This window comes from Crocodylus siamensis, chromosome 4 (genome assembly GCF_052110815.1).
Source record: "Crocodylus siamensis isolate JL-2025a chromosome 4, ASM5211081v1, whole genome shotgun sequence".
In the NCBI taxonomy this organism is placed as follows: Eukaryota; Metazoa; Chordata; order Crocodylia; family Crocodylidae; genus Crocodylus; species Crocodylus siamensis.
Genome location: NC_143398.1, coordinates 106,457,900 through 106,475,546, shown reverse-complemented (window position 1 = coordinate 106,475,546; position 17,647 = coordinate 106,457,900). Strand labels below are relative to the sequence as shown.

Below are 17,647 nucleotides of genomic sequence, written 5' to 3'. Positions count from 1 at the left end.
AAGGACCCTGGCTGCTGGGCTCAGAGGGGACTTTTGACATTTTGACCCAATGCTTAAACAGTCCTTGCCTTCAGCATGGGAATTAAGCTAGTAGCACAGATAGCTGGGAGGCTACTCCTTGAGTATGGACTGTATACTCCTATGTACCTGCTCATGTCTAGCAGTGTGTTAGTATAGACCTCTTCAGCAGCTTCAGTTCTTGGTAGCACTGAAATCATTGGAGCCAGAGCACGTGTATTCCCTCTTAAAGGTTTATTTGCTAAAATGGTCAGACGATCACTCCATTAAATATTAATGGGAGGTATTATTTATACAATATAACACTGAGTACTCAAGCTTTGCATAGTCATAGAGTCTGCATTAGCTACTTGCCAGAAGCTTATGGACTGTACCTATAAACAAATGAATGTGCAACTGCCCTCAGCAATAAGGTAATAACATAAAAGTATTAAAGAGCTGGATGTCAGAAAGGGCACAAGTGGAAGAATAATCCTGTGTTTAAGGCACTGGATAGAGCAGCTGGACAAACTTTGTTTCCATTCTTACCTCTGCCACAGACTCACTACAACCTTGGAAAGTCACTTCATCTTTATCCCTCATATTCCCTTCTACAGGATAAAGATAGTACCGTACCTTCCTGGCTCAGTGGATGTAGTAAGGTTGCATTCATTAGTGTTTCCAGAGCGCTCAGGCTGCAGTGGGGGCCAGAGGAATTTCTACATATTTAGAGCCCAGCATCCAATGATCTATTTGGTATCTGGGCCATGTCAAAGGCTGTTTAGCCTAAGGACGGCTCTCAAACCTTCCCTGGTAGAGGTTGCTTATCTCAAGTATCCGTTGTTTTGCCAGGTTCTCAGAAAGGCTGTTCCTGAGGAGAGAATGGCTAGCTGAGCAGGCCTGATATAAAGAGCCTGGTTCAGCTCTGAGCTGAAGGAATGACCAGTCTCCTTTGCTTGTAAGTCTACTCTCTGGGAATACAAAAGGAAGAACCCTAAGTTTTCCAAGAAGGTGTGTGTAATAAGGTGACAAGGGTGTAGGTTGTAGCCATGTTGGTCTAAAGACATACGCAGGCAAGGTTCTTTGGATAAATCTGATATCTTTTATTAGACCAACTCAAATTGTTGGAAAAATTCTTGCAAAGGAAATTTTTTGCAACTATTTGGGTTGGTCTAATAAAAGATATCAGATCTACCCAAAGAACCTTGCCTGCGTAAGGTGGTAAGTGCCTTTAAGGAAGAGGAGTCCTGGGGATAGCAGCCACGTTCTAGTAGCCCCACTTGCTACACCTGTGAGGATTAGATTTAAGAGGGAGAAAGGCCAGCAGTTGGAGACCGGTTAAGGGGGTGGATAGGCAAGCTCCCCATATGAGAAGTAGGAAGCCTTATACGTAGGAACTGACTGTAGACTGTGGCCTGAGAGAAAAGCTGGGGTAGGGCAACTGTGTTGATTATCACTTGGTGAGGCAGCAAGAGAAGATCTTCCTGCTGGGCCAGCCTACAGAAAAGGGGGATCTGTGGGGCCTCAGACATAGGCAGAGGAAGAAATTCTTTTTGGGGGGGTGGGGTGCTGAGTGCCCCCTCCAGGCAGGAAAGTCTGTGGGGGAAGGGGTGGGAGCGGGGGTGGGAGGGACTGGGGCTGGGACCAGGCAGGGATCAGGAGACAGTGGAGCCAAGCCAGGCCCAGGATCAGGATCAGGGCTGGGGCCCACTGCACTCATGTGGCCCCACTTTCCCCTGTGCCCAGGGTCATTGCCCAGTGCCGGTGCCCCCTGCACCAATGAATCCACTGCATCTCAGTCCTGCACTGGCCCTGGCCCTGGCCCTGCACTGCCCAGGGGCCCCCGGAGCTGGGGGCTGGAGTGGGGCCAGCCTCAGCTGTGTTGCTGGGCCAAAGGCAATGGACCCCCTGGGACCCCTGCACCTGCCCCGCATCAAGGCAGGGTGTGGGATGAAGCTGCGGTTCATCTGGGGGGCGTGGGGAGGGGGTGGCACACGTCACACCCCAGGGGTGTGTGCCCCTGGAACTGTGCAAGGCCAGGCAGGCTGCTGCTGCGGCTGCTGCCTGGGGCCGGGGCAGCGCTGGACTCTTCCTGTCAGCAGGGCTGGGCTCAGTTCAGGGTTTGGTGGCAGTGGCAGTGGCTCTGGGAGGGGGGTTGGCTGGGTTACAGCAAAGTTTGGGGTGGCTGCAACCCCTCCCCATAGCCTTCTCCCAGTGCTGCAGCCCCAGATGCAGGCCACAGCAGCAGCATGCCCTATCCTGTGCAGATGCAGGGGAATGCACCTCCCATGCCTCCTGGAGTGTAGTAGCAGGAGCTGAGCCCCTAGACGAGCCACTCAGCTCAGTCCCGTGCCCCACTGGCTATGCAGTGCCTGCCCCTCCCCTAGCACCAACCCCACTCCCTCCTAACCCCTGCTGCAGCCACCAGAAGCACTTGGCCAAGCTGCCTTGCGGCCCTACCTCTGCCCTGTGTTTGCGGGGTGGGGCTAAGCCCTGTTAGGCCCTCCCCCAGCCCTGCTTCCACCGCCTATGGCCTCAGAGGAAGGGCAGCTGTCTGGGTAAGTAGAGGAGAGCTCACAAGAGGAATGAGAAAAAAATGCCTTCAAGAAGAGATGTGACAAGGAGCAGCTCAGGGATTCAGCACCTGATGAAAAACTAACTTTGGCTGTCTTATATGGAGTCCCTGGGCTTGCTTCCCTGCCAGCCTCCATTGTGGGGGTCACTAAAAATCTGGAGCCCGTTGAGTATTACTTTGAGAAGGGACAGGCTGATAGAAACCAAGCTGGATGGGAAAACAAAATTTCTCAGACGGGGTGTAGAAAAAAACAACTGAGTCTGGTTTGCTGCAACTCCTACATGACTAAGGGTAGGCAAAGGTATCTGGGCTAGGTATAGAAGTTACACGTAAACTGCTTTAAGTCATCAGAGACTGGTTTAAACCTGTAACAGAACAAACGCTCAGTGCACATAAACCAGTTTTCAGAATAGCTGAAACTGGTTTAAGATAAATCTGGTTGAATGTAGTATCAGACTTAACTGATTTGGATCAAACTGGTTTATGAAACTTCTGTCCCAGACCCTTTCCTTGTTCAAGTTAAATCAGAGTCCCCCAGCATCCCACCATGCTTTCCAGCCCTGGACTGGGCTGTGCTATCTGCTCCAGAGGGCAGGGCCAGCCCACTCCTCTGCTCCCTAGCCGGAGCAGTGAGGGCTGGCTGACAAGGGGTTGCAGGGGGAAGCCTGGCTGGAGATGCAGTCCAGTCTACAGCTGGGGTCTGGGGCCAGGGATGAGCATTAAACACTCCTTCCCCTGCTCAAACTTTGTGTTGGCTGCAACTGTGGACTACAAATCCCAGAGGCACCTGGAAGCAGGAAGAGGAAGTGATGAGCAACTCTGCAGAGTTCTGCTGTTGTGATTCTGGACTACAAATCCCAGAGACCTTGGGGGCAGCAGGAAAAGGAAGTGAACACACAGCCAGAGAGCCCTACACTAGCACCCCCTGGCTTCTGGCCTGAACTACTGCAAGCATGTAACTAACTGCATTTCCTGAATCAAAGGTAAATATCTAGTCATTTCTGTTTCAGTTTAATCTCTACAGTTTAGACTACCCTGCAAAGACTGAATTGATACAGCCTCGGGTTTTTTGACTGTCTGTACTTTAGCCTTATAGTGCAATCTGAGGGGTTAAGCAACCTGATTTTGTGGTCTCTGGGTGGTATTGCACTGGGAAATCTGGGAGGATGGCCTGTATAATATTGTCATAAGTCTTCTGCACACAGCCAGCTATAATCACTGTAGTTTGGACCCAATCCAGATTATCCACTCCTCCTTAAAGGGAACAAATATCAAATTTAATGTGTGGCTGAAAGAGAGAGGTGGCAGTCGAGAGCACTCTGGAACAGAAGCTCTAGTCCATCCTATACGTCTTTGCCTCTGGCCAGCTTCGAGCTTTGACCTGTTCCAAGCTCACGCTGAAAGTACTGATCTTCTGGGAGATGGGCTCACGTGAGCGGATGGAGAAGCTTGCAGAGAGGAGGCCCATCCGGACGCAGGTGTCTGTGTCGTAGCCGGCTAGCAGGCCAGAGATTATTCCTCCCATTAAACTGTGAAGAGAAAGGAAGGGCTGTTTTGGCAATCCCATGGAAATTGCAGAGGCAAATTAATAATTCTCGAAGCCATGTAAACAGGAACTGGGAGGGGGAGATTTAATTCTATAAAGACAGGGGCTTTCTCTTCTCCTGGTTTTTCATCACTTGAAAAAGTTAGAGGAAAAACTACTGTTTCAATCAGAGAAGTCTGGAATGGGAGATAGTTCTGCTTTCCCATACTACTTTTTTTTGGTATCCTTTTATGTTTTTCTAGATGGGGGGAAAAAAAAGTGAGGTTCTTCCTCTCCAACCCTTGCCTTTGTCATGTACTTCTCCCCTACCCCCATTCTTCCCTGTTGGGCAAAAAGCTAAAAATGTAAAAAATGGGTTTCTTCCCTCTGTGCTTTAACTTTTCCACCCCCTTTTTCAATGAAAATATTTAATGTGAGGGGACAGGGAAATGGAAAGAAAGAACCTGTTAAAAATCAAAAGTGGAAATGAAAACTTAAATTTAACTAAAAAGCTTTAAAAAATGTGATTCACTTCATTTTGAAATTTCCCACCAAAAATAAAACACTGAAAATATTTGGAACAAAAGAAGGGTTTTGTTCTATTTTTTTTTATTTGAGAAAAAGAAATTTTTTCTTCTTCTAACCAGGTCTGTCATAGGTTCTTATTGATAAACCAAGTATTACAGCAGAAAAGTGCCATTCATGTTGTCATGAGCATGTCACTTCTAACTTTGAGGGCAGAGGCAAAGAAAGGAGAGGAGGAAAGAGAGAGAGCCTTGTGATTAAAGCAGTACATGAGAACTCGGGAGACTGGGGTTCATGACCTGCCTCTACAACACAGGTCTCATATGCAACACCGTACTTAGACTCCTGGTGGCCCTGGGCAAACTTTTAGTGTTGGGCCCCCCTTTGCCAGAGATGATGATGATAATAAACAAAAAATTACCATTTTCAGGCCCCCTTTCTGTCCGGGCCCCAGGTGGCTGCCCAGTTCGCTCATGCTTGTGTCCAACCCTACTCATATGACTGTGAGCAAGTTACTACATCTCTCTGTGCCTCAGTTCCTATCTACATAAGAGGGATAGTACTTCGCTTACCACTGCATTAGGTAGATAAATGGGTTTGTGATTTTTTGAGGCAGTAGTAAATGATGATGATGATGATGAAAGTCATCTTTTCAGACTGCAAGGCACACTTGTTTTTCCCAAGATGTTTGAAAATGGAGGTGGGGAATAATTAGAATGAGGGTAGGGAGCTGGGAGTTGGAGGGAATGATTTTAATTTGCCTGAGTTGCCAGTGGCTCATTCTGGTGACTTCAACTTCAGCAGGGAGGAAATCTGCGATGATGTCCATCCACAACATCTAGAGCAGGGGTTCTCAAACTGTGGTCCACAGACCACCACTGGTCCGCGAGCTCCATTCAGGGGGTCCGCAGAAAGGTTGTGGAACAATTGAGAAGATCTGTATTTGTAATCTACTGCTATTAAAATATGAGTTGTGTGCTTTGATTTGTAGAACAAAAAAAAAGTTGATTGAGTGGCCTGCTGAGACCCTCAGCAATTCTCAATTTTTCAACTGAAAAAAAAAACTTGGGAGCCACATCTATAGAACATACAGCGAGGGGCCTGAAAAGTCTACCTAGGCTCAAAAGTAACAGGACAGTGACAAAGATCACAGGAGAAAAAAGTGAGAGTGAGACAAAGGTACATAGTGAGGCGGGCTAATCGGGAGCTGCATGTCCTGTGATGATGACACTGGTGTTTACAGAAAGTCGGGAGCTAGCGCCCACGTTGTTGAAAGTACTTAAGTCAAAGTAGCCATGCAACCTATCAGAGAAAGGGCTTCTCTGATGGTCCCTGAGGCAGAGCTCCCAGGCTGTCCTGTGCATAAGGACCTGCACAAGGTCTCTAAGTGTGAAGAGCCCAAGCTTGTTTGGTCCCTGAGGGTCATCTCTCCCTAATAAAGGTGGCATTACAGCACAGAAGGGCATCATCTAGCCTGCGGATTGCCCCTGCTCTGTGCAGGCAAGTGCTCGATTTAGCAGTGATGGGCAAAGGGGACCTTCTTGTCAGGATTAAAATAGCCTTCTGATCTGGCAAACAGAGGCTCCAGGTGCTTCTCATTACACTGCAGTGGGTGGGGAGGGAAATTTTCCATGTCATACTTAGACTAATTACCTGTTTGTTTCTATCTAACAAAAGCAGGGAGACTTGTGGGCTGTGATCGCTGTTCAATCTTTCAGCAGCTCCCGAGGCTTGGAATAAATAATGTGGGGGAATCTTTCCGTAACAATGCCATGTACAGACATGTACTGTTATGCTATCACAGCAACCAAGGAGCAAACAGTTGCCACAGTCCTACCAAGGAACCGGCTAGCTGGACAGCACCTCAACCAGGGTGCCCTGGGGTACCATTCAAGGGTGCTGTGGGTTGTCGCACAACATTAGCACTGTTAGGTGTGCAAATATGATTCACCAGGTAAGATTACAGTTTTCACATAGGAATCTGTAATATTAAAATAATTCTGCCCATATGGTCTTTCTGAGTTCTTTGCAACAGAAGAATTGCTCTACCATTTCTCTTCAGTCAAAAAAAAAAAGAGTCAAAACTGAGAGCTGGCATTTCCCAAGGGGTGCCTCAAGTCCAAAAAGGTCTCAACCACAGATTGAGAATCTTAAATAGATATAAGAAGGAAGAGAAAATAACACAACAAAAATTAGACTGTTTATAATGATAGCACTGAGTGGTGTGGTCTGACCTGTGCAGTGCTGGGGCTGAGGTAGAAACGATCCAGGGAGGGGCAATGCCATTGTTTAGAGCAGGGGTCCTCAACCTTTTTTCATTAATGAGCACTGTGATGACTCAGCCTTTTTCATGGAGCATTAAAAGAAAATCAAATAGCTATAATAATCATCTTCAATTATGCCTTTCAATGTGATTCTTGACAAGATCGCAAGTGCTTTCGAGCACTGTTGTTGGACTTGTTGGAGAGCACTTTATAAAATCACAAGAGCACTATGGTGCTTGTGAGCACCGGGCTGAGAATGCCTGATTTAGAGCGGGTAGGAGGATGAGCATATGAGGACTCACTAGAAACACCAGGGTTATTTACTGCAGAATAATAGGAGATGGGGCTTTGCCGTGTGTCAGCTGCTTGCATGCATTCTCTATGTCTCATAGTAAGTAAAAGCTAAATGAGGATACTCGTCCCTCTTTCATTGAGGGCTAAGCTGTTTAGCTTCTATTTATTATGAAGGAAGAGCATACACATGGGCAGTTACTGCAGAGCAGCTGATGTACAGCAAAGCCCTTCTTTAATCCCAGGTTCTTCGTACATCTATCTGTGTTCTTAGTCTAGACAAAAGAAGTTACTGGAATAATTAAGGTTTGCAAAAATACCTCCAATAGCTTTCCCTGCTGTCTGCCAGGGTGAAAAAATGGTCAAATATGTGGCAAATGAAGGTAGAAAACTAAAGGGGAAACCTTTTGTACTTGCAATATCTGCACAGATCATGGCAGCATGAAGTCAGAGTCAATTACTACAGCTTAGGAATCAAGAGCTGGATAATTATGACTGCATGACATGTGCATACACAAGTTAAGAGGAGAATAATAAGAGCTTATTCTTAAAGGATGTAAGGCAATAAGTAAAAATTGTCTCTTCCTATCCCTTTGTACAACAGTGCATCAATAAATAGGTAAGTTATGGCAAGGACTCTTCAGGAACACAGGATTTTGACCACAGCCAGCAGCACAATTCTAGATGTGATTGCTCCTGTGAGGCAATTCCTTTGCTTGTGGCAGCCTGTCTTGGCACTGGCAGACCCTGCTGTTAGCAAAAGCCACAATGAAGGCCAAACCCCACTTCCAGTTGAGAGAGACTGACTCAGCTTTGATTTAAGGTAGCTTACTTTGCTTTTACTAGTGCTATTGCACTTTGGCCGGCTGCCATCTTGAAAACATCTGTCAGCCCAAAGCATTGCATCCTAGATATGCTACTGAACTCTGGGATGCTGTGATATAGCTTCATGCCTATTCCATGAAAATAAGTGGCCAAACTAGCTTCAAAATGCTTAGGGGAAATATTGGAGCACAGTCTGTCTATCGTCTCCCCCCCACCCCCAGCATTCACCTCTCCTTTGTTTTATGGTTTTAGTACCTAATTTCCAAACCTTAGGGTGAGCTTTATCTTGACAGTAGTATTGAAGAATTCTAGAGTGGAATTCAGATGGAGGGAAAAAGGGGCTGCCACAAGTATATCTCCTCTCTGGGTCATTAGCAATATACCTGTCACCTGCTCCTGAGACATTCACAATCTCCTCCCTGGAGACAGGGACTGCTGGGTAGTGTGCAGCACACAGCTGGCCTGCAGCATTCTGTAGAAAAAGAGAGAAGATGGGGCATTACTGGAAGTCTGCTCGGGTCAAGAGGCAACATGTGACTTGGCTGATCACATACAGAGCTGCACCACTACTTAAAAGTCCAAATAATGTGTTATGTATGTATCAAGTCAAATTATTTTTGGCTGTGCTTTATACTTTCATAGTTTCTAGGGTCGGAAGGGACCTAAGGAGATCATCGAGTTCGACACCCTGCCATCGCAGGAAAGAGTACTGGGGTCAAACGACCATGGCGAGGTGTTCATCCAGTCTCCTTTTGAAGATCCCCAGGGTAGGAGCCAGCATCACTTCTCTTGGAAGCTGGTTCCAGATCCTAGCTGCCCTGACAGTGAAGTAGCGCCTCCTGATGTCTAGCCTAAATCTACCCTCTGCCAGCTTGTGGCCGTTATTCCTGGTCACTCCTGGTAGCGCTCATCATGCGAGTGGCCCTCCTCTGGACCCTCTCCATGTTGTCCATATCCCTCTTGAAGTGCGGCGCCCAGAACTGGACGCAGTACTCCAGCTGCGGCCTGACCAGTGCCGCATAGAGGGGGAGGATCACCTCCTTGGACCTGCTTGAGATGCATCTGTGGATGCATGACAAGGTGTGGTTGGCCTTCCTGACTGCATCCCCACATTGCCGGCCCATGTTCATCTTAGCATCAGTGATGACTCCTAGATCCTTCTCCGCCTCTGCACTGACAAGAAGGGAGTTCCCCAGCCTGTAGGTATGGTGCTGATTCTTCCTCCCCAGGTGCATCACCTTGCACTTGTCAGTGTTGAATCCCATCCTGTTCTCATCCGCCCACCCCTGTAAGCTGTCCAGGTCTGATTGCAGCCTATTCCTCCCTTCTAGCATGCCCACTTCCCCCCATATCTTAGTGTCGTCTGTGAATTTGAACAGGGTGCTATTTACCCACCTTGTTAATCTTACACTCTCAAATGCCCAGGAAAGCACAGTTTAAAACTGCTTTTTGTCATTATTCTGCAGAGAAGGTCCCAATGTATAAGGATGGAAGGCTGTTTCCCTTGCTAACCCTCCAAGCCTTCCCATCTCTCAAGGACCGATAAACTGATAGCAAAGCTACACCAGGTTTCAATGCCACTTGGATGACTCAAACACAAAGGATGTTTCTTTAAAAGAAAATGTGTTCCAAGCCAAATCAGCCAAATTGAGTCCTAATCTGTGAGGGAGTCTAGAACCATAAGTGGCCTTACAACCGGCAAACATCCTCCACCCCCACCAGGGGCTTCAGATATTTCTAAAGTCTTTTGGCAGGCATCCTATGTGCAGGCCCAAGCCTGGAGGCTTGGGGTTTGGATGCCCCCAAGTTTCGCCTGCCTTTAGCCATAGGGCTGCAGAAGCAAGCTAGGAAGGAGCCTCCTGTTTCCATAAAGTGGGCTTTAAGCCCCAAGACCCCAGTGGGTACTAAACCACGCCGGAAGAATAGTTATCCCCAGGAACGCTTAAGGAAAACTGCCTTCATGGACCCAGATACATGGGGTTTCCCCTGCCAGACAAAGGCCTGATTACTAATCCATTGCCACTCGTGTGCCCCTACCTGCATGTGTGGTCCAGGGTGAAGAGACACACTCCCTCCCATGCTCCTGCCGCACAGTAACACCCCGTGAGGCCCAAGTGTTACCACCACGCAGCACAGCTGTGTCAGCAAGGGGCAGGCCAAGGTCATCGCAGTCCTGACAACGTCTTCCAGCCTCGATGGCAGGTCTTTAGACAGCAAGAGTGTGGGGGAGGGAAGCCATTATGAACTGCAAGCATCAGACCACAAAACTTCCGACTTGAGCTTTCCATTGATGTGGAGCTGCTTGTACTTTGCATTCCTGACTGCAATCCTTCCCCCTCCCTACTGTTGCAATCATAGCCCTCCATATTGTCCGTCCACTGTGAAGCAAGGAAATGCCTCTTACAGGATTATACCCTGTCATAAAGCATGATATGTGCCTTGATGTCAGTTTATCAGTGCCAACTCATGGTCTGTGAAGGAAGCAGCATGAATATATGTTCCATCAGAGTGTGGTACTCTTGCAATAAACTGGTATTTCTGTTTCGTTGGCTGGGCAAAGTCATGAAAACAGGGACTCCCATTTTGGGACTGGTGGGAGTCCATCTGATGCATGAGTCTGTCTTGTGTTTCATGTGAATGAGCTTTGTGAGGTACAGGCAGATTTTGAGGTGGGCTACACTAAAATCATTCATAAATTCCCACCCCATTTTAACCTGTCTCACCCGAGGTGAAGGGCTTATTAGGTAGCCAGTGCTAGCTGTTTTGAGATACTTGTTTTAAAAAAATAAAGATGCCCAAACAATAACAGGGAAAGATCTGTGCATGCTCTCTCAGAGCACACATGATGGTTACAAGCTCCTCCTCCTTTGGATGAGCTATAACTTCTATGTGAGTTCACTGCAGTCCTGACTAGCACTGGCCTTCCCTGGTATTCGGGAAGCTACCATCAATACTATTATAATCAAAGTGAATTATTCTGGTGTCTCCAGGACAGACTGATAATGTTGCAACTTGGGAAAGTGCTGGTTAAGCCTAAGCAATACACTGTCAATTTGCAGTGGAGCTTCTCTTGGCGCGTCCACATGAGCGCACATGTGCATTTCCCAGAGTAAAAATAGCAGTGGCACACTATATGCCGCTCCTACTTCTCCCTGGAAACATCCATGCGTGTGTACTCTGGCACGCTCTGGCATATAACAAGTTGTCCCAGGTTGGGTAGGGGAGGCTGGCCCCAGCAGCCTTATCTGGGGTCAGGCTCCAGTGGTGGCAACCTGGCAGCAGGATGCCTGGTTGGCCATCGGAGCATGGCTCCAGCTGGCCAGGTTCCGCCTTCAGGTGGCACATGCTGCTGCCACACGCACCACCCTGCTTTCTTCCACTGCGGGTTTTCCCATGCTGCAAATCAGCATCATGGGGAATACCTACGTGTGTGGTGTGTGCAGTGTATGGTGCTGCAGATGAGTCTGCAGTGCCACATACCACACGTGAAGGCTGGTCTGGACATGCCAGAGAGCCTAGATCATCTGGAATTTTTTCCCTTGCTGCCCTCTCAGTGTACAGTACCTGTTGGCACAGGGTGTCCAAGGGTCCGGTTTATTGCTCTTAGTTCTCGCAGGTTGGGGGAGATGTAGGCCAGTGCTCTCCAGCTCTCTGAAAGGAATGGCTTAGAGGCCTTGTTCTCATCTGTTGGCTCATAGCACACTTCAAAACGACATTGCAGTTAGTTAACTACTAGAATATACTTCCTCCATCAGAGCAAATAGCTATTTAAAAGGCTTATTATGATGTTTACCATGCTGAGGTAGCTACAATTTATCAGCATCTAGACTTATTGTTCATGGCAAGGCAGTCTTACTAATCTACCTTTTTACTGTAACTCTGATTAGATTGTTTCTGGCTCTGGGATGCTATGATAAAAGACATAGTTAGGAAAGTATTTTTAGCTTGAAAGTTCCTGTTCATTTGCCAATTTGTCTACTGTTTTGAGGGTTTATGCTGAGCCCTGAGAATTATACCACCCTCTTCCCCTTCAGAGTTTGCATCTGAAGAAGCTAGGTGGCAAGTCTGAGGTGTGAAGAAGCGTTGTGAAAAGTCTGCAACAAAACAAGAGGGATTGAAGTATTTCATGTGAATCAGGGAACAAATCCTTTAAAAATATAAGGTAGTGCTTATTGCTTCACAAAATGCTCCAGTATTCAAAGCATAGGAGGAATTACAGGGACAGACAGAACAGCAGCTCCCTGTTGTAACTCATGGCACTTCACAGGAAGCGCCCTGAGTTACAACGATCCCCTGGACCCAACAGAAGTTCACTGTAGGGTCCCAGGGGTTGGGGAGTTCAGCTTCTGGCTGTGAGCCTGTAGCTGGTCTTCCCTAGCAATGCCCCTCCCCCCTCTCAGAGCCAGCACTGTTTTCAGAAAGGATGGGAGCTCTTTCTGGGGGTTCTCCAGCCCATGGTGGGGGGGGGTGAATTGGACCTCCCCCCACCCCCTCCAGTGCCGGCTGAAAAAAAACCCAGATCAAACTCCCTCTGCTCCCTTTCCCCCCTCCCATTCTGAAAACATCACCAGGGTTGGGAGGCAGTGCAGACACAAGTTACTGAAGACACTCCATTTTGGAACATCTTCATCTGAACCTTCATGCAATGAGGGTTCAGATTTTCATGGGATCAAGTATTTTTAAAGTGCTCTGCAGCTGTGCACTTCTGTTTGGTCATGGTTGTAGAACATTTCCAGGGGCTAGATCAGTCAAAAATTGTCACTTCTGTCTTCACCTTAAGTGCCCATATTGGTTCTTTACTCTCATCCCTCCTGACTTTCAGTGGGTGCTAGAGGATATAGCTATTACCCACACAAAAATCAGATCTGCTATAAGATATAAGACAGAATAAGAAAAACTAGGAATAAATTAAAACATAAGGAAAAAAGAGGGGGAAGAACTAACCCAAGACGTAAGATAGTGTGCTTTTGAAATAAGGAAGAGTTGAAGGCATTGTACATGTTACATAGCATGTCTCAGCACACAAGTTGTTATGCCCAAAGGGACCTGCTGTTAGTGATTTTTCCCTTACCTGGTACCTGGTGCTCTCTGGCAATCTGACAGACGTACTGGATTGTGGCAATTGGCACGTTTCCATCAATACATACTACCGGGGCCATGCACAGATGCTGCTTGAACCTGGATACCTAGCAAAGTGCAGAGCACAGTTAGAATAGAAGCAGCTGGATCCATTGCCCTGTGAATGGGTTAGAATGCAGTGTCTACCTGCCACACTCTTCTGATCAGACTCAGGTACTGCGATGTAGATGAACCATCAATGTTGGCTGCAGCCCTTAGATTTAGGCTTGCAAACCAGCAGCAACTTTTTCTAGGGCAAGTAAGCCTTTCAGGTTCTCTCAGTTTTCCCTTTTATTTATAACCCCCCCACTTTCCCATCAGGCTAGCTTGTCCTTCACACACAGGTAGGTTGCTGTTGACTCCCTTTCAAGCTCAATATTGCTGCTTATTGATTAGCTGGAGGGCCTAGGGAATAAAATGAAATGCCTCCACACCTTAATGATTTAGTGGGACCAGGGAGCAAAGGCCAAAGACCCAGCTTCACCAAGGGAATTAGTTGAGGTGACTTTTTTAACATTGCTGTAGTATAATTTTGAGGATCCAGCTCCTTCAGCAGAATCCATGATGCCAAGTGAGGTACTGAATTTCCCTCTCTGGTAAATGAAGAGAATTAAGCACTTCCCAATAGTCAAGATGGTGAGTGAGGGAGACAAAGGGTTTACCTAAGCTGGATAATAGAGCATGCTGAAGAGATGGGTGTGTCAAAAATCCCACCTCTCTCTGGGTCTTTGGTGCCTATCTGCAACCCTGAGTTAGACACCTACATGGAACTGGTATTCGCCACCTGGACTGGATGCCCCTCTAGACTACAGTATATGAAAGATTGGCACTGCTGTGACTTCTTTTGAATAGAAGTGACCAATAGGCTTAGTTTTAACAAACGTTTTTGGTCGGAATTCAGTATCTGTTATTCCTCTCTCTGAACCCTTTTGAGGATGGTCAATAAGGAAGATATGAGCCCAGTGCCAACACAGGAAGGATCTGGGTTACAAGAGAACCTAGCTGTCAGGCAAACATTCAGTTCCTTATAATAATGAATGCCCAAATGTATTCCTGTGTATATCTGAGATGAATATCAGAAGAGAATTGATTAGTTCAACATACTTAGAAAGAGTGGCTAGGAAAAAAAATTACTTCCCAGGCCCTAGAGAAGTCACCAAAAACAGACCTGCAGTGGCCCTAAGCAACTGGGTTGTGCCATCATCAATGAGTTTCTGGGTGTTTCTGTCTTAACAGAATGGCCAAAACTTTCAGAATTGTGCTGCCTGAAGTCTCATTTAGGCAATAGGAGACTTTATGTGGCCAGAACTTTGAAAAAACTGGACAACTCTTCAGGGGGCCTAACTATGGTCATCAGGAGCCTAATTTATGGACCTATTGGTAAGTGTATGCCTGGATGTTCAAATTACTCCTCCTTCCTCTGTTTTTATGCCTGTGCTATTCACAGACTTTCAGACAATCTAATATCTCTGCAAAGGCCAAGATTTGGTCTTCTGATATCCATCCAGGGCCTTCCCAGACTTTTCCCTTACATTTTTGCCCTTCTCGCAGAGCAGTCATCTTTCCCTCCAATGAAAACTGGAGGAGGTTCACTTCAGGGTCCATTGATGACTATCTGAAGCTATTACTGACATGCAGCCAGGCTTTCTGCTGCCAGAGGCTGAAAGTGCTACTTCTATGGTACTAATAAGTCTGTGCATAGAAAGTAAAAGACAACCCCCCTCCCTCTTTGGTAGCAAAAAGCATAGGATCTATCACCCAGATAAGCAGCTCAAGTTTTCCTGTTACCAAAATATTTCTCACAACTCAATATGTCATGTCCAATTTGGTAAAAGCTGCCTACCACTACCGCCATCTGTGACTACACTCCTAGCCCTGAGGTGGATGCAGAATTCAGAGACAGCTCAGCAACCAATTTCCAGCTTCATGATGGCTATTCTTAGCTGGCATGAGGTGTTATAGAAATCACTGGCTTGTGCCATTGCTTCTGCCACAGCCTCTTTCCCACGTCTCTGCTCAATTTCATCAAGAGAAACATCACCAGAGTGTAGCTTTCATCAGGAGAGAAGTTTACTGAGTTTCCACTTGGCCTCTTTCTTGGTTATTTTGCAAAGATCACAAAGATTAATCTATCATTCAATGGTTTAGTTTTCCTTTCATTGTCAAATTGTGGGAAGGAAAAGGGTGGAGATAGAAGTGGGAGCAATGACCACTTTTTTCCCCTAAGATTTCTCAGCCCTATGAGGGTCCTCCTAATAAACTAATTGCATTTGCCATCCAAATTACCATCAGTTGGTAAGTGCAGGCTTTGCTTTGTCAACGGTGGAATTAGTGGGGAAAGAGGGTGGGGCTGTGGGGGTTTACATGAATCAAAACTTAATCATCATTTCCATTAATGGCCTGAAACCTTCTCTACCTACCAGCCTGAGAAGCAGAATCAGTTTACACAGCTCAGCATGTAGAAGCAGCGGGTAGAGGGGAGAGGAGGTAATCCTATCCATGCTATTCTGGTTTCAAAGCTGGGAATGTTATCTTCAGGTACCTAAGTGGACATGAAGTCATTGAAAGCTCAAAAGTGATTATGACCAATGGGTTCTGGCATAGATATCATGGATAGGATTAATTTGGTGGGATTCTGTTGGGGGGTATGTATTCTAGATAACAATAAGCACCTCTGGTTGGCGAGCAGCTTGTTCCAGGGCCATATCAGTAACCCATATCTGAGGCGAACTGTAGGCTTCCACCTGTTGATCCTAATTTCAGAATGCATGAGCTGTAATGGGCAGCCCTGCCAGGGCTTGATTGGGTCAGTTGGAGTCCATCAGGCTGCTGGCACCTGCACACCTCCTGATCATCTGGGAGCATCCTAATTAAGCCTCCCCTCCCTGCCTGGGACAATGGTCAGCCAGTTGTTCAACAGGCAGAAGTCTAACTGCCCCTACAACTCTGGTTACAAGCCTCAGCTCTTATCATTGGGTGTGACTGCCTATGTCCCAGTAGCATAGCAGTAACCACTCTGAGCATATAATAATGTTATCCAGATTCCCTCAGCCCCTATACTCACATTCTCACACACACACACACACCTTAAACACTTGCTGCTGTTATGCATCCATGCTTTCTTCTTACAAGTGATTATAGGTCAGAGGAAATCCTTACATAATGTTCTGTTATCTGCTGGTGGATGTCCATGTCTCCCAAGCCAAGGCTGAGTTCCCCACTCCCTGTCATCACTGCACAGTAGGTAGCTGTGTTGTGCCCCTCCAGTTGAAGAACACCTCCCATGTCCTACAACAGGAAGAGGAGTCACCAGTGGAATAAGTTGCCTTTCTCTGCCATGTTCGGCTGACCTCAGGATTCTCTTCTAGCCATCCCCACGTAACAAGTACCGGTTATTTAGCAGCAGTCCACTTTACTGTTCTCTGTTCCACCTCCTCCCTTTCTTTTCTGAGCAATAATCAGAAGAACTCCATTGTACCCAATGTGCACAGGTACCATGGCAATGGCTGCATAAATTATTTAGTAAATGGGAATGACAGATTTCTTCCCTAGACTTGCACAGAAGCATCCACACTTGACTTTCTTCTGATGCTCTTTCTAAAAGATGCCTGGATTGTTCCTCAGCGATCAGAAGGACCCATCACACAAATGCAGAATGAAATTAGTGGACTGAAGAAAACCAAGTAGTCCCCTCCAGCATTGACAGTTTATGGTTTCTAGTCCAGCAATGCTCTTTGCAATTGCGTTGTGTTTGCTTACAGGACTATATTTACTGTGATGGCACAGATTAGAATAATGTAAATTTGGATGAGGGTAGAAAGACTATATGCACACATACAGCGATCTAATTATTGTTACCCCCTTTTAGCTTGAGCAATTAGTGAAAATATTCGTTCCTGTATGTTGATTCCCTAAGGAAGAGAAATGGATGATGGAGTCCATTAGTCCTTGGATATGATACCATTTGTTTACAAAAAACAAATATTAAACCTTGTTTTCTTGGCCATGTAGGAATCAAGCAGCAGCGGACGGTTTGTACATAGTACCAGACCTCTTTCCAGACTTTCCTTTTCCCCAAAGCAAAGCTTTTTTCTCGGGATCATGCCATGAGTTGTTTCTTGCTGTGTCTGAGCCTTCTGAAGCCTTTGATATTCTGACTCCAACTCTTCTCTCACTCAGACTCTGGCTCTTGAATTTATATGCAGCCCTCATAGTTCAGATTCCTGAGTGGTCTTATATGTGACCTGTTTTGGTTAGTGGCTCCTATCTCTTCACCTAGCCACGAGGAAAAAGGCACACAACTCTTCCCTCATTTAGCTGCAAAGGAATTGGCTCTTATGCCCACTAGCTTCACTGAGGCTTCTCCCAGTGCAAAGTTACCTTCAGCATTCCCATGAGAAGCTGTTTCTGCATGACCTACCATATGACTGCAGTAGCGTAGGATGGACTCTGAATGTTCATCCTTCCCCATAGCTGATATAAAGAAGGGAGTCCTCCCAAGGCGGCTTAAGCAATCTACAAATAGAT

General features: G+C 46.6%; 1 protein-coding gene across 3 annotated transcripts in view; it reads right to left on the bottom strand.

The window, feature by feature from the left end:
• Window positions 1-237: 237 nt before the first annotated feature.
• Window positions 238-17,647, bottom strand: part of LOC149866298 (uncharacterized) — a 45,341-nt gene continuing 27,931 nt past the window's right edge. For all 3 annotated transcript variants that reach the window (XM_090043287.1, XM_090043288.1, XM_090043289.1), the window contains 7 exons: window positions 17,541-17,635; window positions 16,280-16,408; window positions 13,074-13,188; window positions 11,567-11,704; window positions 10,040-10,206; window positions 8,386-8,474; window positions 238-4,101 (listed from right to left, as the gene is read on the bottom strand). In XM_090043287.1, the coding sequence (XP_089899413.1) occupies window positions 3,906-4,101; window positions 8,386-8,474; window positions 10,040-10,206; window positions 11,567-11,704; window positions 13,074-13,188; window positions 16,280-16,408; window positions 17,541-17,635 (929 nt within the window). In that variant the 3' untranslated portion in view covers window positions 238-3,905. The remainder of the gene's footprint in view (window positions 4,102-8,385; window positions 8,475-10,039; window positions 10,207-11,566; window positions 11,705-13,073; window positions 13,189-16,279; window positions 16,409-17,540; window positions 17,636-17,647) is intronic.